At 33.1% G+C, this 26,561-nt stretch overlaps 1 protein-coding gene and 1 long non-coding RNA gene across 2 annotated transcripts; one reads left to right on the top strand and one right to left on the bottom strand.

Moving 5' to 3' along the window:
- Positions 1-18,320: 18,320 nt before the first annotated feature.
- Positions 18,321-22,928, bottom strand: LOC130628547 (uncharacterized). The gene is made up of 2 exons (XR_008981848.1): positions 18,963-22,928; positions 18,321-18,635 (listed from the first exon to the last, which is right to left on the bottom strand). It is a non-coding gene; the product is annotated as an uncharacterized LOC130628547 (long non-coding RNA).
- Positions 22,929-23,205: 277 nt separating this feature from the next.
- Positions 23,206-25,936, top strand: LOC130628545 (matrilysin-like). The gene is made up of 6 exons (XM_057441486.1): positions 23,206-23,358; positions 23,531-23,880; positions 24,155-24,303; positions 24,692-24,916; positions 24,995-25,120; positions 25,790-25,936. The coding sequence occupies exons 1-6, from the start codon at positions 23,299-23,301 to the stop codon at positions 25,903-25,905; spliced, it is 1,026 nt and encodes a 341-aa protein (XP_057297469.1). The 5' UTR covers positions 23,206-23,298; the 3' UTR covers positions 25,906-25,936.
- Positions 25,937-26,561: the final 625 nt, after the last annotated feature.

Here is a 26,561-nt window from a genome sequence, read left to right as displayed (position 1 = left end):
AATCGACAAAGCAGATGGTAAAAAGAAAAGAAAGAAGCCAGTCTAATAAAAGACGACTGTCACATTTTTATAATACTGTAGAAAGTCGCTTTTAGGAAGAAGTATAATTTTCTCGTTAGAAAATAATTTCTATAAGTTTTTTGTTATTTCATAAACGTGCTTCATAGTTTTTTACACGGAATCATCCCACGTGCTTAAAAAGAATTATAACAAAGTGATAGCATTCCTTTGACATTCATTATTTATCAAATCACTTATCTTCCTACTATAAACATATAAGGAAGCGTTATTAAGAAAATGTTTCTCCTTTAACGTAATTAGAAAAGTAAACTTTACGAAGACTTAACTTCAATTATCTTATTGCCCATCAGAAAGCACATCTTAAGCTAAGTAATCAATAATTTCTGCTGTTTAAAAAATGTCATTTGTGCAACGGTTTACACGATTTCGTGGCCTTGTCTAACTTCACCATAGGTACAAATATTTCTCTGGCTTCCTCAGATTTCCTTAAAAATTACAAACCAACTTCACTTTTTTATTTTTTTACAAATCTTTTAACTTGGGTAGCACACGCAAAGATAAAACATATAAAGTTGGTGCATACAAGAGCACAGCTGACAAATGTGGATAAAAGAGGACAACCTCGACGTTGTTTAATTTGTTTTTTAGCTAAACAGGGAGCTTTAGCTACCCTGATACATTTCGAATGAAGTTTGTAATTTTTATTGGCACCATTGAAATGCCTAAATTCTGAAACTCAGTAAGTATAGTTAAGTACGTAATTATTATTTATGCTCGTAACAATAACATTAAATCAATACCATTATTTTTACTAAAGCTATTACACTTTTAGGTGGTTTTAGGTTGCTAAATTAATCAATATGGATTGTTGGCGCCAATGTAGCATAAACGTCTCCTTAACCCTATTCGTGCTGGGGGGGGCTACAAGCAAGATTTAGAGATGGCGGGCGAAAAAAGACACAGCGTTAAAGAAACTATTTTTCAGAATATTACTGACTTAAAGTCTATTAATCTGGCTTAGCTTGATTGTTCAATATTGGCGAAAGGCTTTTAATTTAGAAAATGTTTTGAAAGTTTGTTTCCATAAAAATTCATGAGCTCTAGCTAGCTAGCTGGGCTCTGTATTACCTTTTGACCCTTGTAAGTATGGGGGGGCATAAAGTGCCCGCGGGCTCTAACTTTTGTTCTGTTTGGTTTTAAGTGACAACACTTGGCACAAAGAAGCATCAATATGTTGTGACTTAATTAGTAACAAAATATTTAGACTGACATGTCATCACAGGAAGTGATGACGTCATAATGAGGCAATGGTTGAAAAAAAAATGTCTTTCTTGGAAATTCTCTTTTTTTATCTTTTTTAAAACTATTTACAGTACTAGTCATTAAAAAAGTAATATAAGAAGGTAAGATATTAATAAGAACATTAACAGGTGGTATAAAGACAAAGGATCTCTAAGGAGAAAATGGAAATCGATCAAAATCTTTAAGAATTTTTTTGAAAAACATATATTTGAGAACCTTAGTGTTAGTACCTGTCATGGAATAAAACTTCATATATCTATTAGCACTTACGTCAGTAGCTACTCAATAAGATAATTTAGATTGACATGGGACAAAATGACCTATGACGTTATCATATGACAATAGAAATAGAGAAATACGAAATTACAAACATTCTGGTCTGTAAATTACCAATATTCCGGTCTGCAAATTACACAGTATGCATGTAAATATTGTATGATGACCTTTTGTCACTATCACATACATAATCCCATTTTAATACAACTGGTTAGTTTAGAAAGCCTTTATTTTTAGCACTACAATAAAAAAGTTGATATGACCACCTGTCAAAAAGGACAAAGTGACATCTACAGGACAATTTTTGGGAATATTTTTTTTTATTTTTTGAAAGTCCAATAAAATTTAGGAAAAGTCACAAAATTTCAGATAATTTCATCCAGTATTTAAAAAGTTATTAGACTTTGAAAATGCCGCGGGCACTTTATGCCCCCCCCCCCCCATACCAAATAGGGTTAACATGTTTGACACCTGATCATTTTCAACCAAAATGACCAATATTTAAATTCAGCATCAAAATTTATGGAATCATGCAATTTTCAAATTTATACTCTAAGTAACCTGCCCCTATTAGTAACAAAACATTTAATGTTTTATGATGAAATGACTACACAAATCAAGTGCAGTGAAAATGGTTCACTACAGTTGAATATTACAGTCAAACTCTTATAAAATTAATTCATTTTCTCCGAATGTTTTTGTTTTATCTTTTAAAATGGTCATAACCAAGATCCGAGAATAAAAACTCTATTTCTACCAGTTCTAAAATGTAAACATTTGTCATGTTGTTCTTAATTATATTTTGTAAAAGGGACAATATTTGATCATTAAACGATATAAACAATGGGTTAAGTTAAAGCTGGTTTATTATATACGTGCAGGGTGTTAATTCCAAAAATGCCATTTGTGGTTGGCCATGATATGTAAAAATATGCTGGTGGAGCATAATCAATCACTGGCCAAAAATAAAAGTAGGACATTTATTGGCCTTAGAAGAATTATTTGTTCAAAAACCTTACTTGTTTGTTCATATTTGGTCAAGATTTAGTGTTACAAAAGCCTTATCAGCCTCATTTAAATTGCTCAAATTCTGAAACCTAGAAAGTATAGCTAATACAAAATCATTCTTTATATCTATCCTGAAGTATATAGGTGAATAGGAATAAAATTTGTGATATGACGAATTTGTAAGAGCTTCTTCATTTAAAAGGCAGTGCCAAAAAAAGCACAATACTGGTTGCATTTAAGTGCCTCACTTAGTGTACATTCCATGGGCCTGGTTAATATATCAAATAAGCTCATCATATTTACCTACTTATATACATATGAGTTCCAATGTTTACATTTTTAAAGATTCTTGTGCATGGCCAAAAAATCAGAAAATCGGCAGGTAAAAAAAATGCAGACCTTAGGTGAAGAAAGTCAAATTATGGTTAAAAACTTTTTTACTGTTTGTGTTCTAAATCTAAACTATATGCAAGTTATATATATACTTTAATTTCATTTTCAAAATATGTCTCTACCTGAAAAAAAAAGTTTGGAATAGACTGGCACACGGCTTACCGTCTGCATTTTTTGCCTGTCGCCGATTTGCGAAAGAGGTTTAGAAATCATAAACAACACAGGTTATTATTATTAAAACAATATTTATACAGGATTTTTTACACTTCAGTAAAATGAACTACTGCTATCATCGTGTGTCCTGTCAGTAAAAATATATAAAAGAAAGAAAAATATAAGCAAAAACTATTATCTACTAAATAACCACTCATGTGTTAGCTAAGAAATTAATATAGTCAGGAAAATTATTATTAGAAATTAATATAGTCACGATGAAAGTCAGCCGCAAAATTTTTAGCAAACAAAATGTTTCTCAGAAATGTAACAGATAATTTAGCTAATTTGCCCACATAAGATTTAAGGAGAACACAGCCGGCTTGTCATCACAATATTTATAAAAAAAAACTCAAACATTGACTAACAACATCCAGTTTTATACCCAAGTAGGGTAATGACTTTAAGAACATCGATATATGTGGCTACTAACTATTAGTTAAATGTTCACGTAATTTAGACGGTATACGCTCTAGCTAGCTAGCTACCAGTAGTTCTGTAGGAAAAGACAAACACCGCATATATATTAATTTAATTATCGAGATAAATTTGCTTCATATCATGTTGAACTAAAAATGGTATCTTTCCTTAATATATTTCTCAAACTAGTCGATAAGGCCCGTGGCAATATCCACTAAAGAGGCAGGATAAATATGAATAAGAAGAGTCATTTGAATTTTGATGACGTCAGCAACCGATCCATAACAAAAAATAACTGAGATCCTTGTTTTCACGTTGCCTCCATTGTGTAGAGCTTAAAGCGCTGATCAAAAAATGTATATGATTATACGCTCTCGATGAACGGTTAATGAGATATAATGGTTTAAACATTTTGCTGACGTCAGCAGAGACCTGTCAAATACAAAATATTTTTTCAAAAATTTGTGTACCCGTTGCCTTTATCGTCGGCAAACTTTTTAAACCCTTATTTCTCCTTGGCATTATTTTGATCAGCGTTTCAAACTCTACACATTACAGTCAACGAATAAACTAAACTTCTCCAAATATTATTTTTTGTATCTGCACTGCTGACGTCAGCAAAAAATCTAAAACAACCTATTTTACCATTGTCCCTCGACCTAAGTGGTTTTCTCCACGGGCCTTATCGACTAGTCTATATATTAATACGCCTTGTGTGTGTTTGCGCACAGTGAGGCCATGTCACACAAATCACGGGTCACTTTCCTACGACGTGGCGTTACGCTAAAATTTACCAAGTTAAAAATAACGAAAAAATAAAACTCTGTTTCTTTATTTTATTAAAGCTAATTTTTATTTTATTTTTAAATGATTTTATTTGTTTTTTGTTTTCATTGCCCCGTTGGTCGTTATAGATAGAATAATTTAATTTTACCCCCGGTTTACCATGTGCGAGCCGTATCTCACGGAAACAAAGTTTATCAACTGAAAAATGAAAACTGAACCGAAGAAAGTTGTCTCTTTTTCAAAGTAATCCTGAAAAAAGTTATTTCAAACAATGTTTACTCATCATGAGGTTAGATTAACGCTTATTACTTGTTTCTTCTATCATTTTTGTGTTCTGGGACCGAGGTTGCTTTCTTTTTTAAAAAAAACTATCGAATTCGAATGATAATTCGAATCTAAAATGTAAAAAACAAAACTGTTGTTGTAGAGCGACTGCTGTTGTCGAGTGAGTTTAAGTTGTTGTCAGAAATATTTGTTATAACGAAGAAAAACGTACGATGATATAACGCCAAAAAGAGAACTGATTGGAAATGTATCAGACAATTGTAGCTAGCTATACATTTTCAATTTGTTTTCTTTGGGATGAAGCGAAGTTTAATAATCGAAGTAAAAAACTGATTGTAAAAACTTTTATCCAGAGAAAGCTAGCTACTACTGAGAAAGCGAAAGCAAAGCAGCTGTGTTGTTTAGAATATTTGGTGGAGAAATGAATTTAGGTGAATAACGTTTTTACTTTCCCTTTCAAATATGAAGGTAAATATGTTTTGTCTTCAGCCTGAACATATTTAACATGTTTTTGTAAGAATATACTCAGGGTTAGTTAGAGATGTCTTAATCTGTTTGTTCTAAATAAATATAAAAAGAATTTGCCAATAGCTATAGCAACTTATAGCAAGCTTTATTTTATTAAGGCATTATATATTTTAAGGACATAGAATATAATTAAGAATAACGAGGATAGTACTTGTCAAGAAAGTTAAGAACATTTTTTGTAAGAATATATATATACACTTTAAACAATGGGTCAGAAGTTCAGAATATTCTAAGAATATGTCTAACCTTGATTGTTTCTTCTAAATATAAAAAAATTGTCAATAGCTATAGCAATATATAGCAAGGTTTATTTTATTGAGGCATTATATATTTTTAGGCCACGAGGATAGTATTTGTCAAGAAAGTTAAGAACTTTTTTTTGTAAGAATACACTCTAAACAATGGGTCAGAATATCCTAAGAATGTCTAAGCTTGATTGTTTGTTTTAATATAAAAATTTGTATGATGCCCAAATTTAATTAGAAGTTTACTTTTTTATTGCGTATAAATCTCACAAACTGAATCTTTTTCTCTCCAAAGCAATGGGCAAGTACACCAGGGAGAGTTAAGAACATGAAGGCTGAAACGAAAAAAACACTATTCTTATAAAATACAGCGTGTATATCGTAGAGAAGAATTTGTATAAAATGTAAAAAGTAATTTTTCCGTTGTTACTGTTTTTAACGCTACGAAGTGGTTGATGTCGTTATAATAAACGTTAATGTTAACAAAGTTAAATCAATGTTTACATCTGTTACGTTACCGTTTGAAATATATTCGATTCTTAAATTCGAAAACACTGCATTTTTATCATGCACAGCACGTTTACGCATTGGGAGGGCTGCTGTATGCAATAGACTAAATAGCTAATTTGGTATGATGCATTAGAAACTGGAAGTTTTGCAATAATCTTTTTTGTGTGACTTAACGATTTTTTCTTATGTCTGGTATACTATTTTCCCTGGTGTACTTCTGGCATGGTAAGGCAAAGCAAGTATATAGTTTTAGCAGATTTAGCTTTTCACATAACCGTTGTTAGACACCTTCGATTACGTTAGACCTTTTACATTTTTATTCTATTTTATTTTTTTATTTTGTTGTTGGACCTGCTTATATTTTTAAACGCAGATTGTGAGCAACCTCAATCGCAGGGCTTTTTTTTCTTTTCTTTTTATTTTTTTTATTGCTGCACATGCTAATTTTTTTGGACGTTTTTATTCAGCGGTTATAGATATAGAATAATGCAAATTGTGACTTTTAAAAATTCAAATTACTGTGTTCTATGTTTTTATTTGGCACCCATCATATGGACTCGATGAGAGATTCAGTGGATTCTTCCACGGACTTCGGCTAGTTGTTTAATAATACCTGCACAACACTTGTGGTAAGTTTCGTGTCCAACGGACAGCAATTTTAGAAATTACACAGGGGTGTCGAATCACCCCCCCCCCCCCTAAAAGGCCCAGCAGGAATAGGGTTGAAAATATAATGCACTCAATAATCACCAACCAGCACATGCAATAAGGAGTATAGAACATTTCCATAAATGGCTTTTTTGGACACATCGTAATAAAAAGGTTTATAAAAAAAGGCAATGAAAAGGGCTGTGTAGATGCGGTACACCTATAGCTACTGGTATGATATGGGTGTTCAATGAAAATGTGAACTAAAGTTCAGTTAAAGCTAATATTGAAGTAAATTTTTTAACTAACTAGCCAAGAGTGACATGGACTGTTTTATGTTGCCTGAGGAACCAAAAAGTCTGAAAATGAGGGGGAACGTATTTATACCATAAATTGATCCTGTATCATAGAAAATGTAGCCAAATAATTAACTAGCTATGTTGAGGAAGCTACCAGATAAATATATTGACGTCAAATTTGGTCACTTTAACAATAAAAATTGAGATTGTTGTTGTTGTTTTTATCCTATGAAAATGTTTTTAGCAATAAAAGTATCATAGCAGTTAGAGATATGATTATTTCCAATGCTTCTTATAACTTTTTTCGTGCTTGTTATATGCTACCGTTTTTCTTTACGACGGGCAATACTGCTCCATATCGCGTATTCCACGCTTACAAAATCCAGACGGTTAACAAAACTAAAAAATACTGCTCCATATCGCGTATTCCACGCTTACAAAATCCAGACGGTTAACAAAACTAAATATAACTACTTCATCCAGGATGAAATTAGCCACAATAAATGATTTCAAACTTACTCGATAAAATTGAAAAATTTTCGTATCTATTTTAGTTGAGTAACCTGGTTGTATTTGTATTTTAAAAAAGAATAACTCAAATGACGCATCACTGAAAATGTTTTACTGGTTGTTCTGGTTGGTATTGAAGGAAATTTATTTATGGGTATGCATCGTATATGGTAATTTGAACTTATGTAAATGCAAACACAGTGTAGCTATCAATGCAGACATTTTTGAAACATAAAATGCATATACGGGTCGTTTAATATTGCTTCATGAGCACTCGCACAAGGAGGATCTTTTTCGAGAAGAGAAAAATTTCTCCAAAGTAAGACATACAAATACTAACAAACATGTTCGCAGGGAATTTTGTTCTCTTTCATGAGGTAACACTTTTCATGTTACTCTTAACAATATAACCCTCGTGTTTGTAGGAGCAGAATAATGTGTTTTATAGCTAGCTTTAAACATAAAGTAGTAAAAATATCACTTACCATGTATTCCCATTCTCTTCTGACTAACAGGTAAAGTAAAAACGCCTGAGATAAATTTTACAACGTGTGTCTAGGTAAGTGAATACGGATTTAGCCGCTAATTTGTGACGAAATTTTATTTTTAAGGGCTGTAAAAAATAGACTCTTTTCTGTCTGTTCTCGTCAGTGTGTTTCGCAATAAACAAATATTTTAGTTGGGAATAAAACTGAGATTACTTATGTCCACATTTTACTGCTTCATGTTTTATTGATTATCTTTTTTATATACTTTTTATATAACTTATTTGAAGCTTTTATCAAAACACTAGACAAGGACGGGACATTCTTTTTTTGTCATATTTAACTTTTAAAACCAAAGACGGGGTCATTGGCAAGCTGCCTACGCATAAAGGTGGTGTAGATTGGCTAAAATTGTTTTGGTGTCATGCTATTGTATTTGCAGTAATGTTCCCAAAAATGGACGCCACATGTTTTATTTCTAAGTGATCCGTCTTAGTTAGTATATGTTCTATTTTTTAAAAAACCTTCGAACATACAAACTATTTTCTAATTTCTTTATCACAAATGAACTTTATGTTTAGCACTTGTTATTCAGTCGTGCTTTTCATAAGTACAAATAATTGCACTAAATTCAAAATAAAAACACACCAACCTAGTCACACGATTATTTTCTGTGTAGATATGCTGACTGGGATGCTGTTGCTGTTCCGGGAAACAAAGTTGACATAAGGCAAAGCTAAAAATTTATACAATTACGTTCATTTTTTACAATAAGAGGTAAGATATGGAATCTACCAATTTTTGGGTAAACAACTTAGGCGGAGGGGTGATAGGGGTAAATTTCTGGAAAAATTTTGTGTGACACTTATAAATTTATTTTATTAATTACAACCTAATTCAAATATTAAAAAAAAAAAATTAAACATTCATATTTCAAGTGACTGGCGCCGCACTGGTTCGTCATCATTTATTTCTTTGTAATTGACATCATTAATGTTTTATATTAAAATAATTTTCGCACGAACTCTTTTTATTTGATGGAAACTGTCTTGAAAAGTATACATACATCATCAGATGCGAAAGTCCTGTTTAGCTTTTTCGCAATACCTATATAAACTTATTTGTTAACAACCGGTGTCTTAAGAGGGGTGTACTACCCCGCATTCGTTAACATATCATAATCTTTGTATTATGTGTGGTCAGCTTCTATTAAGACGTTTCCTAACTTTCATTAAAGTTTGGGAACTTTTTTATTTTTTAAATAAGAAAGACTTTTGCGGTACTGATTTTTAAGGGTAGATTTCCATGCTAACAGAAGCATTTTTTGTATTAGGTAAGATACTATGACAAGCCAGACTAGCTCGAGGAAGTAGTTCCTTTTATTTTTATAAGTAAAATAAAAAATTGTAGTATCAAAAGGTTTTGATAATAAGATCGTGTGCTTGAGATGAGTATGTTCAACATCGAAGAAATCTTTTGTTTGCTCAGTATGGCTTTGATGAGAGTATTGCATAAGGAAGTAAAAGCAAGACAGTGACAACATACGAAGATTTTAAGTACTGAAATCTAAAGGAGGAAAGTAGCAGAGAGAGCACTGTCTAAGCTAGTGAGACTATACCCTTGACTCTATGATAAGGCTATGATAAGGCTCACTAATGTTGAAATTATGGTACATTGACAGAGGCCAGTCCCGTACAAGACATTATCTACACTAAAGTCCCTGAATATAGTGATGATGTCTTAGATACGTCGCCAGTATATGATTCATTACAGGTATCTCAAACGTCACAGGTACCCCATACGACACAAGCTTTTGATACCTCACCAGCTTTCCATGCTCCTTACTTAAATCTCCGAATCTGAAGCCCCAAAATAAAAGGTGTAAGCCATTACTAGCAGAGAAAGGTGAGTCACGATACTCAATTGCAATAACATACTGCAACTAATGTTAGCGAAAACAAGAAAGTTAAAGATGAGGATGACGTACTTGGAAAAATGATACTTTCTAAGTTTGCAAAGCGCATATAAAGTTTGAAATCAAAAATCTAATTTTCAAATGCAAGACGTAACAGTTTGCAAGCAACAAAGATAAACCATCTGCAAGGTACAATAACTTTGGAAACTACACGCAATGAAAATGTGAACAGGCGTAATCCATAGATTGTTTTACGCTAGCATACGATTACGCTTTTGAAACAAACTGTTCCTTAAAGGCACAGATAAAAGTTATGTTGAACAAACAAATGTAAAAACAATGTGTCCAAAATATTGTTCTTTATTTATTTTCCACAGATTTAATCCCTCTGTCATTCAACCACACTCACTATTACCATAGTTCTTGATTGTTTGCGCATATCTAGAGTGTCTTGTCTTCACCTCAACCTGCGAACATTTGTGATTAGCACTAAATACGAAGTATTGTTAGTACAATTTGTTAGTAAGTCGCAAGCAATCAACGGTAGTTGGATTTGTTAAGTGCATTTCATTTATTTTTCAATTTCTGCCCGATTGAGCTATTTAACCACTATCGTTGTTTAACCCACATGTTCAAACGCTGTATTATGAGAAACAGTAGCTAGCATCACAGTGTACCAGAATCCTTAGAACTTCGTATGTGCTTTCCATCAATTGTACTATGACATTGGACAAATTAAAATTTCTTGGAAGTCGGTATTTGTTCCCAATCATCATCATCACTTAGTAGTGTCTCAGACAAAGGAAGAGAAATAGCATCGCATGTTCGTCATATTGAAGAGTGTTGACCGTCCAATTCGAAATGAAAAAGACAAATATTGCTGAGATTCACAAGATGTTAAAGATCGTAGGGTGACAGCGAGTCGCTCTGCAGCTGTATTGTGTGTGAAACGACATTGAGGAGATCAAATAACTTTGGCGACATTTGTAGAAATCTAAGAAAACGTTGTTTGTATTAACCTTGTTCGGTCCAGGGTTTTTTGAACATATTACGACCGGGCCCCCCCCTTACAATAACTTTTCATAGGTTTGTCCAAATTGAACCAAAATTGGCCCACTTATAGTACATCCGAAAAGGAACAAAATGGCAGTAATAAATTTTTCCTTATGTCAGCACAATTTTTGTGACGTTATCAAAAGCTTAAAATTTATTCCAAATGCCACTATCAGCTTAAAATTCAATTACTTTAGTTCTAGAGCGAATTTTCCATTCTGTTCGAAGTTTCTATAAATAAAAGTTCTTTAACATACATTCGGGCTTTTACATAGCTCGCGTGAACAGTTCTTTCCCGATTTACGTGTAAAATTCGAAAAAATCGGGAAATCGGATTAATTACGTTTCTAAACAAACAGAAGAATTCTATTAGATGAAAAAAAATTGTGTTGTAACTTTTAATCTCTAAGGTTAATTCTAACAAGAGTTATTATATTCTTCCAATTATTGGGGTTTCGTAGAGATTTTTAGGGGTAGTTTCGAGTAATAGTCAATAGCAAAGCCAAAAATTTGTTATATCCGCTCTCAAAACCGTGATTATTCGATAATTTAATAAAAAGAGTTAAACCGGTTTGACTTTTCGAGTCTGCATGTAATCCAACTTTTCAAATTCAGGAAAGTATTGTGTGTATTGTTTAAAGGAAGTAATTTTTATGGGAATAAATTTTTAATGGAAATAGACTAATTGTAGAGATTTTAGACTCCAAAAGTAAGCCAACTTATTAATATGTGTTACATATTGTTTTTTAAAAAAAGATAAGATTGTTTAATAAAAATTGTATTTGCGTAATAAAAAGTGTTTTATATTTCAACATAATTATAATAGAATCTCGATGGTCAGGTGTCAACTTCCGTTGTCTATCGATGTGCGCTACTTCCGAAATGGTAACTAAATTTTCGGACAGAGTTGGTTTCAACCTATGCACTTTAAACTTTCCAGCTTTAAGTGACAGTTTTTCTGGGGCTGACGTCTTACACTTTTCGGCCATCCGTCCTATGTTTGTTCTTTTCATTTTGCTTAGAAAGTATTTAAAAAGCAAAGCCAACCGAAAAGATTAGTATGGCATATTGACCATAAGGGAGTCCACTCAGAGAAATGAAAGAAAATCATATTTTTGCGAATAACTTAAAATTTTACTCGAAACTCTTTTTGCGGTTTACCGGCATAATTTAGGCTCGACATACCAGCGCCGTATATTTCAAGGACATTTCTTTCGGCTGATTATAACATATTTTCTGTACCTGTATCCTAGCCAAAATTTGTATGAAAATGGCTAAATTAAGGAACTCAGGAAGAGTGATGTGACTTTTTTCGCTCTTTTTATCAAACCATATCATACAAGGTTTCAAGCTAAGTTCTTTTTATAAATTAATAAATAAACTATGAGTGTTATTTTTACAAAGTTAATTTTAATTTTTACTAACGTTATGGGACTTTTAAAAGAAGCGAGGATTGTTTCTCTGTGTTTTTTAACAACTAGGCGCTGGTAAAAATAGGGTTAACATTATGTACTTGGGAAATCACGTGACTTTTTGCTTTTGAATTTTTGACTTCTACTTGTGAATTTAGGGACAGTTGTGTAACAGAAACGAGAGAGCACGTAATATCTCATTTTTATGGTTTTTGGATAGTGTTGTTAAGTAAAAAAATAATTTTTGTATTTTAATTTCGTGAGCGTTTATTGGGACCTGATTTGGTAGAGTGTCTGATGTTCTTCGAAAAGTAATATTCATATGCACATATGCAAGGTAAAGCTCAATCAAGGTGTGGCTTGAAACGCGATTACAGTTCTATTTATCTAAAAGATCTTTTTTCATAGGCCTAGAAACAAACATTTTACCGAAAATCTTCTTAATTTTATGCTATTTCATTAAATGCGTAATTTTCTAACAAAATTATCTTTCATCAGATTGGTATAAAAGCACTCCATTTCAAGTTTCAAATCAACAACGCCATTTACTTAACAAATTTAATGCACTTTCAATTTTTTGGCATAGGGCGAGTAAATGTGATTCATCGACAAAATGGCTATGACGGTTCACCTGTTAACTTTGTTATATTTTTATGCTAGGTCGTCGTGAACTGGACATACAAAGTGAAAAAATTTACTTGTTAACCACAATATGATATGTATAAGTTAAAACATGTGATATTAATTTTGTAAAAACTGTGTCTCTCGGTAGTATAATTTAGTAGCTAATGTCAGTCTCGGCATTAAGCTGCAAATTGAAGCTTACCTCCCACTTATAAACAAGTTTATTTCCTTTTCATTTGGTTTGTTCATCAAGCAAGCGTTTTTCTTCTTGAAGAAGTTTTTGAAAAGGCAGCTAGTTTATTTTCTTATATTATCGTATATTGGTTTGTTGCGAACAACATTTACGAATCCCAATTTTGATTCTAGTTTGACACAAATCTTCTCTCTTCGTAGAGTATTAGCAGCTGTGACTCTATTTGTCTTTAAATATTAAACTTCCATAGATTTTTGCTTATAATCATTTAAATATTAGTTATTACAAAACTTAGTTTCTAACTTTTTTTTAGCATTTTGTTTGATTGTCATTAGACATGCATACACAGATCTTTACATTTATCGAGGAAGAAGGTTTTTATTTAGTTTAGTACAAGAGCTTTTTATCCTAGCCAACATTATTTAACCATAGTCATAAGAAAGAGAGATAGTCTGGGCACTGCAGCAAGGGCGCTCCGCGTCCCGTATCGAGGTCGTATTCCGGATTTTCTCGTATCCAGCCTATTTTAGTGTGCAAGAAATAAACTTTATTAGCGGCAAAATTCAACATTCGTTTGTTGACATTACATCATTACTGTGCTATACTTTAAACCTTGAGATTGAATGCAATGTTATGCGTGGAGAAAAATGTTCTATATATGGCTGCTCCAGTTCCAGATACAAATATTGTACGATATTTGGAAATGATGAATATAGCTTTTCCTGGAGGGAAAAACTTGTAGCTGTTATCACGAAAGATACAGTGGTGGACAATCTTTTAAAGACACAAATTGAAAATTGTACCCTTAATATTTGTGAAAAACATTTTTCTGAGAAACAAATTGTTCAAAGAAAGTTAAGCTTACTAGGTTACTTAGCTTACTATTAATTATCAAGTTCCCGTACAAAAAGAATTATCTCCATTATTTTTTGCTGCGTTTCAGTGATAAACATTAAAAATAATCATTCGTTGGCAAGAAGGTGTCTGAGAAGGTTTATCTGGTATTCACAAAACAAATTACAGCTATTTTTTTAAACTAAAATCATCAAAAACTGCTATTTGAATAGCAACAATACATTACACGAGGCTCACGCTTCGAAGTACTTTATTATATATATTTTATACAACAAAAAGGAAGATCAACATGAAGTTGAACTGGAGGTTGAAGATTTTCAAGAGCTCTTCAATGATGTCTCAGTAGGTCAGTGATAGCATATAGATACATGGACCTTCAACAAGTTAGACAGGGAAAACACAAGGATTATTATTCACTATAAATTTGCTAAAAAATTGTTTATAATTGTATTAAGACAGACATATTTTCTTATATTTTCAGATCCAGGCAGCATTATTCTAACCGATGATACAAAAAACCACTTTTGATAACAATGTTTTTGTCTGAAATACTTCCGGGATAAGCTGAAGATACAAATGTGAAGCCACCACCAGGTGCAATGCCAACTAAAACTTTAACAGTTGTGTGGCTTTTGTAATTAGAATACATGAGCTTATGTATCACAAGTGAGGATGGTACTGCTATTTTGAATTCGACACAGTCTATGATGCAGCGTACATTAGGGAATTTGTCTTTCATTGATACATACATGACTGCTTTTACTTGTTTCCTTGTGGGCCATATGCAAACAGATCCAAATTTTATATGCATAAAATTTATCCAAGTTAATATCGTATTAGTTATCGTACCTTCTGATGCTTGAAAAAGATATGATAGGTGAAAAATATCAAAGTTTCGTCTTAGTCTCACCAATGTCAATAAGAAACTTTCTAATGGTGATAAAGTACGAGGTCTACCTCTTGATGAATCCCCCTTGACTTGTTGGTTGTTATATAATACAATGTTCTCGCCATTCTCACCAGCATTTAAAATATTAACATTCCCCGGAAAATATCAACCGATGGCTAACCAGTGTAGTGATTCCATCAGCACTTGTTCAACAAATTTACATTTAACTGTACTTGTATTTGCTTTCAAGGTCTTATTTTCTTCTATTAACATAGAAATTTGCTTTTGTAAATCTGCTGATTTTTCTGTTTGAGTAGAAGAATCTATGGCAAAAAAATTTTCTTCAAATACATCCATTTCAGGTTCAGGTGGTGCAATTTCTGACACTGAATTTCTGAATTTTTTTCGTGGAGATGGTCGGTCAACTGGTGGCTTTCTTCTACTCGAATCATCTTTTACCATTGTCTTCAAAAGCACAGGTCTTGCACCCTTCTTTAGACGTCTCAAAGTACCGCCGGGAGGTCGAATAATGTCCGTTTCAGAAAAGTGTTTTTCACACAGAACAGTGTGGTTGGAACGAAAGTTGTCCTTTCCACCCACACGTTTGATTCTACTACACCACACTTTTCTCTCACTAACATTTTTTGGAAACGTGAAAGAACTTGTTGCTGTTGAAATCTGTTCACCTTCAAACTCTACTAAACCAGTATTATCACAAACCCAGACTACACATTGCTTTCCAAGACTTTTTGTTCTTTGTTTACGTTTTTTTTGACACACTATCCGCCATTGCGATTTTTATTATGAAGAAAGTACACAACGGCTACCTCGTTTTCGTGTTAACGCGATTACGTCATCGCGAATTTATGAAAAGGAGTATAAACGTTTATTGAACTTTCCGTTAAATCCACTCATTTTTTTGAGTATTTGCCACTTCATTTCTATCAGGTTCATCAAGATATCTAGCCACGGTAAGTGCTATTCAGGTTCCCGAACTGTTTTTTCTACGAACCTGAAAGTTGTAAAGATTTTTGAACAAATAGGGAATCTTGTCGTTTTTTGCAATTCTTATTAGTGCCAAAACCATTGTCAACAAGAAACCTTGACGGTTTGAAACACTCGTCGTTTCTGTATATGTGCATGTTCATGAGTATTCTATTACTTATATTTTGCGAAATAGCGACAAAATCGCTAAATGGACATATAGCTTTACGGCCGTAGTTCAGCGGGCGCGGGTTCAACTACCCAGTGAAAAGTTTTGTTCATCGGACGGACGATCATATATATTGCGCAATATCCTCAGATTGCTCAGAGCACGCGTTCAAATACCCATGAACCGGCTTCGCAGCTGTGCGGTTCGTTAAGCACGGTCTCACGTCTCCGTAACACGTGACTATCCACACATAACTGTCTCACACTACGTTTCCCCGAGGCGACTATCCATACATCACCGCTGTCTTCGCGCTACACCGTCCTAAGGCCGATAACGTTTCAATGCGTTGTTTTCACGACACATCGTGATCGAGATTTTCGAAAGAAAAATGATTTGAGAAATTTCAAAACAAAATGCGCATACCCGAAACTTTCTCACACCAATGTGTCATGGATTAGGCAATGGAAATAATTAAGCGAGTAACTTATTGCATCAACCAATCACAAGACTTGAAAACTTATCCGCGTAGAGAGTTTTACCCATGGTTTCACAAATCGATTATAAATTTCATGATTAGTACGCAAATAATATTGAGTCATAAATATTGTTTCGAATAATGCATTAATACATAAAAAATTAATACAAACATTGTTCCGCTGACGTTTTCACGAAGTAGCAACCTGCTCCACAAGATTGTTCTATAACATTCTGCATGTCAATCGTATATGTCCCAGCATAGCACGTAATGCGTTTTCTTTCCATTATAAGATTAGGCAAGTCTGCATGTAAATCGTATATGTCCCAGCATGGAACGTAATGCGTTTTTTTTCATTATAAGATTAGGCATGTCGCCATGTGCATCGTATATGCCCCAGCATAGAACGTAATGCGATTTCTAGATTGCCTGATGGATTAATGCTCACGTGATGGTTCAGACGAATATAAAGGCTGCATACGATCTGTATAGTCTTCAGTTGCACTCGCGTGACTGTTGTAGCAAATGACAAGCATTAGAGAAAAGCTATGAATGAGAACAAACAATTTTCAAAACAAGAAAAAGTATCGTTTCAGCAGTTTATAGGTTTAAATAACAACAAAATACTTTTGAGGTTCATTATTGCAAAACAATGAAAAAAAAATGAAGCTTATATTGTGTAAATATGAACTAAATATTTTCTAGCCAAGATAGGGTCATTCAATTACTTTATAAACGAATGAGGTTGAACAGTTTTATGTGTAATACAGCACACCAACATTCTTTAAAAAACCTAATCCAAAATAACAGAACATGAGAAGAAGTTCATAATGTAGACAACCATCTTGTTGATAGTAGAACAATGTGATTTTGGTGGTTGATTAACTTCAGTGAGCATATTATTCACTTACTGCATTGCCACATAAATACAAAAGGTATATATACAACCAAACTACTAAAAATATTTGAACAAATGTATTTTTTTAATTTATATATATATATATATATATATATATATATATATATATATATATATATATATATATATATATATATATATATATATATATATATATATATATATATATATATATATATATATATATATATATATATATATATATATATATATATATATATATATATATATATATATATATATATATATATATATATATATATATATATATATATATATATATATATATATATATATATATATATATATATATATATATATAGAAGATTTGAAAAAAATCGAAAATTTTATACCACACCATGTGTTTTGAATGTTTTTATATTCATACACACATGGGCGAAACTGGTTTTCCTTGTGTATACACTGAAGAAGATTTGAAAAGAATCAAAAATTTCATACAACACCATGTGTTTTTAATGTTATATTTAATATAATAAATATTAATATATATTTAAAATATGCTAACAGGATGATATCATCATCGTAACTCTATAAAAGTGGCTGCAAAGTTGATTGATCAAAATATGGCTTGTCAGTTTGTCAGCGTGGTGTCGTTTAAAGGCTTAATTTGATAGCATTATGATCAGAGAAATGTATGCACTTGACATAGCAATTAATGCAGTACATCGACAAAACGCTACTCTTCACATAAACATGATGAAGGATAGCACCAGCTAGATGAGTAGGTCCTGGTACAATTTGTGAATAATCATTCATGATATCTGCTAATTCTGGCTGGTCAGCTTGGGCATTTATATTGAAATCTTCAAGTATAACATGTATGTCAGAACTTGCAATTTTCCTTGACAGCATGTTGTAAAATGTCTGCAGATGACTGTTAACTTTTCTGTAAATAACCATGACATTAAGAACATCAGATGAAAAGGACGGTTTGCGAAGTGAAACAGAACTGACCCCAGGATTATCATGAATATTATAAATCAATATATGCTTTCGAAAACACAATGAACTGTTTCTGAATGCATTTGTCCATGAGCTAAGAAGTAATGTTCATCACCCAAAAGAGCTGACGTAATACTCAGGAAACTTATAGCAATTTGAAAACGATCAATATTGATGTTGGTAACTCATAACATCCCAAGGGTCTGTTGAAATTTGACTGCTTAAAATTAGCATCACCATGTTCTAAGATGTTATCTAAATCAAATGACTAAATCAATTGATATTCAAAAAGAAATTCTTTTGAGTTGGGACCAACATATAGCTAGAAGAGCATTGCACATACACTGAATACCAGCAGTTTCACCAAACTTTTTGTCGCCTTGATTAAATGACCCATTAACTGATTTAATATGGTAAGCCGGACCTGGATTAGATTCAATATCCCTGCACAATAATAATAGAAATTTGTGCAAGAAGGAAGATACCGTAAAAACATGGCAGAAAAACATAATTAGCTAGTTACATGAAATAAAATAATACACTAAGTCAATGGAATGATGAATAATATTCAGCACGACGTACCTTGGTACCTAAAGCAGCTTCCCCAGGTATTGAAAGTCTTCTCGATCTAGCAGTTTTAAATTTCAGTGAGTGAAGGCAGACTTTGCAGAACAACAACACACTAGGCACACTTTGTACAACAACAGTAGGTCAGTAAGTCTAGCAAGATAGCAGATTGCATGAAAGCAAGATAAATATTCCAGCGATACTTCATTTATATTCCGCTACTATTTTTTAAAAGAATTTCGTAGAAATGTGAAAACACAGCTAAGAGTGCTTCGATTCTCAGCGGGCAGTGCGCATGCTTCGACTTCAGCGGTAGCGATGCATAAACGACTGGTCTGTGGTCTGCAAAATACGGGTTAAGACACGCACAACATGATAAGAAGCGAAAAATAGGGTCGCGGAAAAAAAGAAGAATTATGGCGCGGGGGAGCGGGTAAGTTACCATATTTGGTCAGATCGCATGTCACTTTTTGTCGCACAAGCCGAAACCAATACACTCCTTTCCTCCGGGACGAGTGTAATAAATAATGCAATCTTGATCAGATTTCCTCTCTAATTTTCTAATGACTCTCATTGTTTTTGTAAAAATAAGCGGGGCAGGAGAAAGACCAAACAGTAAAACTGTAAAACAAGGTACCTTTTCCTTCCTTCTATGACCCACGCAAACCCTAGGAATTTTTGATATTTTTCTGAAAACTTTATGTGATTGTAACCCTGCTTTATATCAAACTTAAAACTTCTAATCTTGCTAATCTAGAAACTCCCTTCTACTTTCCGATTCTCAAACTTAATTTTCTCTTTGTAAATGTGTTGCTTTTCAGCATAAGTCTATTCTTTCCTTCTTCCGTCTTGACTAAAACGGGATTTACAACATGTGGTGCAGAAGACACTTCCTTAATTCGACCTAAAGAAGCTCTCGTAGCGCCTCATTGACAAATTAAGAATTTTTTATAGCACATTAATTATTAGAAATTGTTTTGATAGTGTCGTGGAAAACGGGATAGTACAACATTCCTTAATAATTGTGTAAACAGTCGCATTACAGCCGATGGTCTGCCAACATCTTAAGTGTTACTATGTACGCTGATTGGCCAGAATAGGCCGTCTTATGGTTGCCGCAACTCTCTGAATGTTGAGTTGTGTATTTTAGAAACCCAAATTTTGTCAGATGAGGACATTATTTGGGTGTTCACAGAACCTTTTTTAATAAGATAATTGATGTCTTCTAAATCTTCAGATAATTTCTGATTAAATTTAAAATGGAATTGATCACCTTTAAAATAATAAAGCGCCTGCAAATATATATCTGTAATAAGAAGGTGTTGTGGGCTAGGTTGAAAAAAAAATTATAGAATTCATTTACAGTGTAGAACAGCCTTACAGAAGTAACCTCCGTATCACGTTCTCACATGATTTTCAAGCAAAAGGGCGGAATTTTCAGAAATTCAATCACACGTTGAACAATTTATGTTTAAGGAAGGTTAAGTGTAAACATGAAAGAATCATATTTGAAATACATTCATTTTTTTTTCATTGTGGCAAGCGTTACTTCAAAACGAAGGTTGTTGTTTATACTACATCAATGCGCCGATCTTATTTTTCTTGCCTTTTGTGATGTTAAGCTACGTATTTATTTCGCATATAGTGAACCAGCTTGACACTTGAGATGGAAGAATGTGTTAAAAAAGTACTAAACCTTTCTGTAATTTGACACTTTACGTAAGTGAAAAACACGCTACAATCTGTCGTTAAAACATGTCATAGAAAAAATTGTAGCTTAGCATTTTCTTGCTGAAATGTGCTAATTGTTGCTGACGTCATCATGGTCCTTTTTTCAAGATTCAAAGAATTTGTGGACCCCATCGTGGACTATTCTTTGGACTATTCCGTAAAGCGAAAGTTTTAAAAAGTTCAACTAGTTCCCTTTAAATCCCACACCTAAAAGGTAGCATTTCAACAGCTTGCAGTCTTCCGCGAGCTCGCAAGTTGATACTATATGCCAACTTTCTAAAATAGTCGAAAAAGTGACATTTTCTCAATGTTTTCGTAGGAAGTTGTAACTACAGTTTGTCGTTACCAAATTAGTTGTAAAAAAATATTATATATCCTGCTGACGATCTCTCCAGGTTTAAAAAGAGTTGCCACCTAACAGCTTTCAACATAAAAAAGGAGACGTTGCAGCTTAGAATAACACGCCCTTCGTTACTACGTTTATTTTTATAATGTTATTTTTGCGTAAAACATCACTCAACATTTGATTATCATTTTCAGCATGCGTTTATTGATTGTTGTGTTCATTCTTATCAAAAAGTCGTTTTTATTGTTAAAGCAAGGTGACAAAGAACAATTTTTTTAGAACACGATTTCAGCATGCTATATTTGTTCAACGTGCCAAATTTTTTAGAAAACAAAGCATTTCATTTTTCGGACAAAATTTAATTTTTTTGACGCCACTTTAATTTTCAGATGTTTTTTTAATTAGTATACTAAGTTATGTCAGAAATGGAAACGAGCCACAGTCAGTAACTCAAATCCCGGAAACCACTTAGAGAAAATGCAAAACGGTGTCGTACAAACAAGGCGTACTTGAAGGTAAGGCTGAGATGTAATCATACCGTTAACGCAAAAGCTTATTGAATAAATCACTCTCCTTCAGGGTGTGTTTAGTAAGAAATGAAGCTATCTGTATTTGACTAATAAGGTAAAAGTTTTTCACTTTTTATCTGGTTCCGCCTAGTTCAGCCACCCTCAAACTAAGTTGCAGATCATATTGGTAGAGGATAACAATAATGTCGGTTAGAATAAAAAGCACTTTTACCAAACTCAATAAAAACCTTGATAGAATAGCATAAATTAAACTAGCTAGCTGGATTGCAAATAGGGTCTGCTTCCATTGCTATCTACATTTGTAGCCGAAATCTTAAACTTGGTTTGTTTAACCCTATTTGGTATGGGCTTTTTTGACCCTTGGAAGTATGAAGGGGGGGGAGTCATAAAGTGCCCTCGGGTTTTAACTTTTCTTCTGTTTAGTTTTAAGTGACGAAACGTGGCACAAAGAAGCATCAATACGTTGTGACCTAATTAGCGATAAAATATTTGGGTTAAAATGTCATCACAGGAAGAGATGACGTCATAATGAGACAATGGTCGAATAACAATGGTCTTTCTTGGAAATCCTCGTTTTTTTTTTCTTTTTTAAAACTATTTACAGTAACTGCTTAATCATGGTCTGGAATTTATAAATCACTTGATCTGAAAAGCACAAATATTCAGTTCTGCAAATTCCCAATATTCCAGTCTACAAATTACACAGTATGCATATCAATATTGTATGATGACTTTTTGTCACTATCACATACATAATCACATATTCATACAGAAGATTAGTTTAGAAAAAAATTATTTTTAGCACTGGTTGATGAACATCTGTCAAAAAAGACAAAGTGGCATTGACAGGGCAATTATTTGAAAGTCTAATAAAAGTTTAGAAAAGTCACAAAATGTCAGGGAATTTCATCGGGTAATTAAAAAGTTATGAGACTCAAAATGCCGCAAGCACTTTATGCCCCTCCCCTTCCCAATACCAGGGTTAAGACTTATGCATGGTTTTTAAAGCGTAATTAAATATAAAGAACAGAGAGTAAAAAATTCAAAATACATAATCTCAAAATCCAGCAACATATACGTCAAAATCAAAAATTGCCTCGTCATTGTTGTCTTTGAAAAGTGCCTTACGAATTTCTTAGGAAGAAGTTTTTTTCAAACGCCTTTGACATTTAATGGAAACCTCAACCTAACCGAATTGACTTGCAGTATTGTAACTGAATTGAATGTTTTTTATGTGGCTATCAGTTGTGTTACTACGATGGTGCTTATTTTGTTTTGTTAAAAATTAAATAAAGGTAGATAAAATTGCATTTTTCATCACCTGTCCTAATAAACTTATGGAAATTTTATCAGAAAAGTTGAGGACACTTAAACTTTATCAGCTTTTTTATGTATTCAGTTGCTTGATACTCAACCGGGGGAGAGAAAACTCTTACGATGTAAGTGCGTAGTAATAGCATTCTGCCGCATCTAAAGCAAATAACATATTGGTTTTTAACTATCTGTTTCAACAAGATTTATAACGCTTTTATTTGAATAGTTTGAAAGCATTTGTGAATTTGCAGTTTTTTGTGTGTCCAGTAACTAAGTATGTGTACGTACCAACGCAAACGCAGTCAAGCAATCTACTATCTGAATCATAAAGCCGCACCCCTGGCTTGAAATTACATTTCGCCCACGTTTTGTATTTTCTGTGATAAAAGAAAGGTAACAGCCAAACTTTACTTTATTTCTCATATTCAAAATGAAGCTTTTCATTTTATTAGTAGTTGCTGTTGTAATCAACTGTGATGTGAATGTTGAAGTAAGTTTCTTCTCTCTATGTAAATTGATGATCTACTGCACTGTTTTGTCATAATTGTAACTTGCAATGGATCGTGTGGTTAACAAAGTATCCTAAAAACTCTTTTTCTCATAGAGCATGGTAAAACTTAGTAGCTGCTGAAGTAACAACAACTTATAAATTTCTTTTATAGGATTATTTAAAGCAATTCGGATATTACAATCCCAACAGCTTTGATGGCAAAACATTGACAGAATCTGTCAAAACCTTTCAAAAAACGTTTGGACTTGCAGCAACAGGTGTTGTTGATGATGAAACGAAGAAGTTAATGAACACACCAAGATGTGGTATGGCTGATCATCAGAACAATGCTTTTGCTGATAAGAGATGGAGAAGCACCGCCTTAACCTATTATTATAACAACTACACACCAGATCTTGATCGAAATAAGGTCAGAGAATTGACAAAAGATGCTTTCAAGTTTTGGTCGGATGTGACACCATTGACATTTACTGAGAAGTCAGGAGGAGACATTGTAATCTCGTAAGTTGTTTTTCTTTATTCTTTCCTTTTGTTTCCTTCGTCTATCCTTTTACGTTAAGAGAGCTTTAAACCTTTAATTCATTCAAGACGGTGTTTGTTTTAATGTCGCTAAATTCTCTTTTAAATAAAAAATATATAGAATCAAATAATATTTAAAGCAAACGCGTACACCTGAAATGGTTAACCATTTATTGTAATCGTTTCATGTAACGAAATTGTATTACTAAAGTACTTCGCATTTTGTACAAGTCTATTATCACAAGCACATTTTCAGCTTTGGATCTGGTGCTCACCATGATGGCAGACGCACTTGTGGATATCCTTTCGATGGTAAAAGTGGTGTACTTGCTCATGCGTTCTTCCCTGAAGATGGTCGTCTTCATTTCGATGACGCAGAAACTTATACATACAAATCTTCATCAGGTAGAATTTTGCGGTTGCTTAGTCACGTGTTGTCTTCTAAGACGTAATGTTAACACAAAAAACCTATTAACTATTACGTTTATGCTTACCCTTGCGTGTTGATCTCATGATCTTTAAAACCAGTAGCTGGGTAACCTTTGATGGAATATAAATGTTATTACTAACTGTAACTTATGACCCACCCAATTTTATCGCTCAAGACCTTTATACTTCATAAAAAGTTGCAGCAAAGTGCTTTAATAAAATTTATTTAGTTTAAATTTCCGATTTTTTGAACCTGAAATTAATACCATACAATCAGTTCCAATCTGACAACAACTCCAGCCTGTTCTTGCTAAATCACCAAGTCAATTTGTATTTCAGTTTATATTTTAACCATTCGACACAGGTACAAATTATCTCTGGGTGGCTACTCACGAGTTAGGCCATATACTTGGATTGGAACACGATACGAATAACAAAAATGCAGTGATGTATCCATACTACCGACCTTATAACGCCAATGGCATGAAGCTACATTCCAATGACATTTACAGAATTCAAGCGCAATATGGCAAAAGCACAGGTGGTGGTGGACCAAACCCACCTCCTACTCCTGCGCCCACCCAATCTGGTAAGTATTCTCCTGCTTTATGTTCACATAGTAAGGCTTTTTAAAACTGTGCCAGTCTACGACTTGCCATTATTTTAGCCTGCATTGATCGAGTAAGCAACTGCGAAACAGATAAGGACAAATGTGATGGATACAGCGATCCGTGGACCGAGTACATGCGCAAATATTGTGCAAAGACTTGTAGAAAGTGCAGTAGCGGTGGAAGTAAGTCTGTAGTTGGCTACCTATCAAAGACCTGTCTCTTTAACATCTAGAAATAGGTTATAAAAAAGCAAAAATAACAAAAATAATAAAACTTAAAAGCGTAGGAATAAACAGACTAACTTGGTGACACTAAGTACGTCTATATGATGGTTCATCTTCTCATCTTTCAGTGAAAAACGCTAGTTTGAGTTAATTAGCTTTTTCTAATATTTGTCTTTCAAAAAATAAAAATCTGTTCATTAACTTTTTTTCCGTATTATGGGAAAAAAATAGTAAAGACAATCTAAAATTTATTTTCTTAAAAAAACATACAAACAAACAACAACAACAACAAAAGAGAAAACAAAAAAAAACTTGCGAAACGTGTAAGTAAGTTACTACTTTAATTCAAATGTTAATAATAATTCTAAACTTTTCCTAATACTTTATTTAATTAAGAATTTATTGATTACAAAATATCGATGTTAACTTTCTCTTTTAGTTTTTGATAGTACTAAAGCTGAGTTTTTTGGGATCTGTACGAAACCGACGGAAAGGGAGGTGGGAGGGATTAGGGGCAAGGTGAAGAAGGATATAAAGTTTTGACATTTCCTTGACCAACCCGGCCTTACTAGGTTTACATAGGGCTAAGTAAAGCAAAATAATTGTTGATTTTACTTCTGATTTTAGATTGCAAAGACCAGAGTTCCAACTGTTATCAATACAAATCTAAATGCAAAGGATACAGTAAAACTTGGACTGATTACATGTCAGAACACTGCAAAAAAACATGTAATGTTTGCTAATGTCCTGTTGATGAGAACAAAACTTAGAAAACTTGCTACGTCTTCTGAAATCTCCGACCCTTTAACAAGGGCAAATATGAACGTAATCTTTAGGACCTTTAATTGCATAAACTAAATTTAAAAGAATTTCTCCAAAATCTGACATATACCAATATATACCATATATTTAAATCCTTTTAGATTTATGCATGCTTATACTGAGGTTCGCTCTTTCTTAACACAACTTCAATGTCAATGACTGTAGTATGTATACTTCTGCTGATATGACCGATAAAAGTTCTGTTCATTTGCGTTGGTTTATGTTGCCAATCCAAGAAAAACAGGAGCATGTCCTTATACCTTGACTGATTCTGATCTCCGTTGCGTAAATCGATGTTTAGATCACTATGTTACGGTTCCTACTGTTGCACCAAGCTATTATTTTAGGTTTCAGATTCAGTTCATTTTGGTTGATAAAGTACACCAACTAAGAAAACGGTGATATTATTGTTCCTCTATATCCATGGTTCCTTTAAGTTTCTAATGAATGTCCAGTTTATTTAGATTTTTTCGTTCAATAAAAAGAAATGTTGTTCGTAATACAACAACTCTCCCGTCTCGTTAAATCTCCTGTTCTGCCAAGAGCCAATAAAGTTTCAATTAACTCTCAGCATAGA

Source organism: Hydractinia symbiolongicarpus, chromosome 15 (assembly GCF_029227915.1).
Source record: "Hydractinia symbiolongicarpus strain clone_291-10 chromosome 15, HSymV2.1, whole genome shotgun sequence".
In the NCBI taxonomy this organism is placed as follows: Eukaryota; Metazoa; Cnidaria; class Hydrozoa; order Anthoathecata; family Hydractiniidae; genus Hydractinia; species Hydractinia symbiolongicarpus.
The sequence above is the reverse complement of the archived record's forward strand: the minus strand, read 5'-3'. Positions and strand labels throughout refer to the sequence as shown.

Coding starts and splice junctions, on each gene's coding strand:
- LOC130628545 (XM_057441486.1), top strand. CDS start 23,299: ATGAAGCTTTTCATTTTATTAGTAGTTGCTGTTGTAATCAACTGTGAT. Junction 23,359..23,530: donor ACTGTGATGTGAATGTTGAA/GTAAGTTTCTTC, acceptor TTTCTTTTATAG/GATTATTTAAAGCAATTCGG. Junction 25,121..25,789: donor AAAGTGCAGTAGCGGTGGAA/GTAAGTCTGTAG, acceptor TTCTGATTTTAG/ATTGCAAAGACCAGAGTTCC.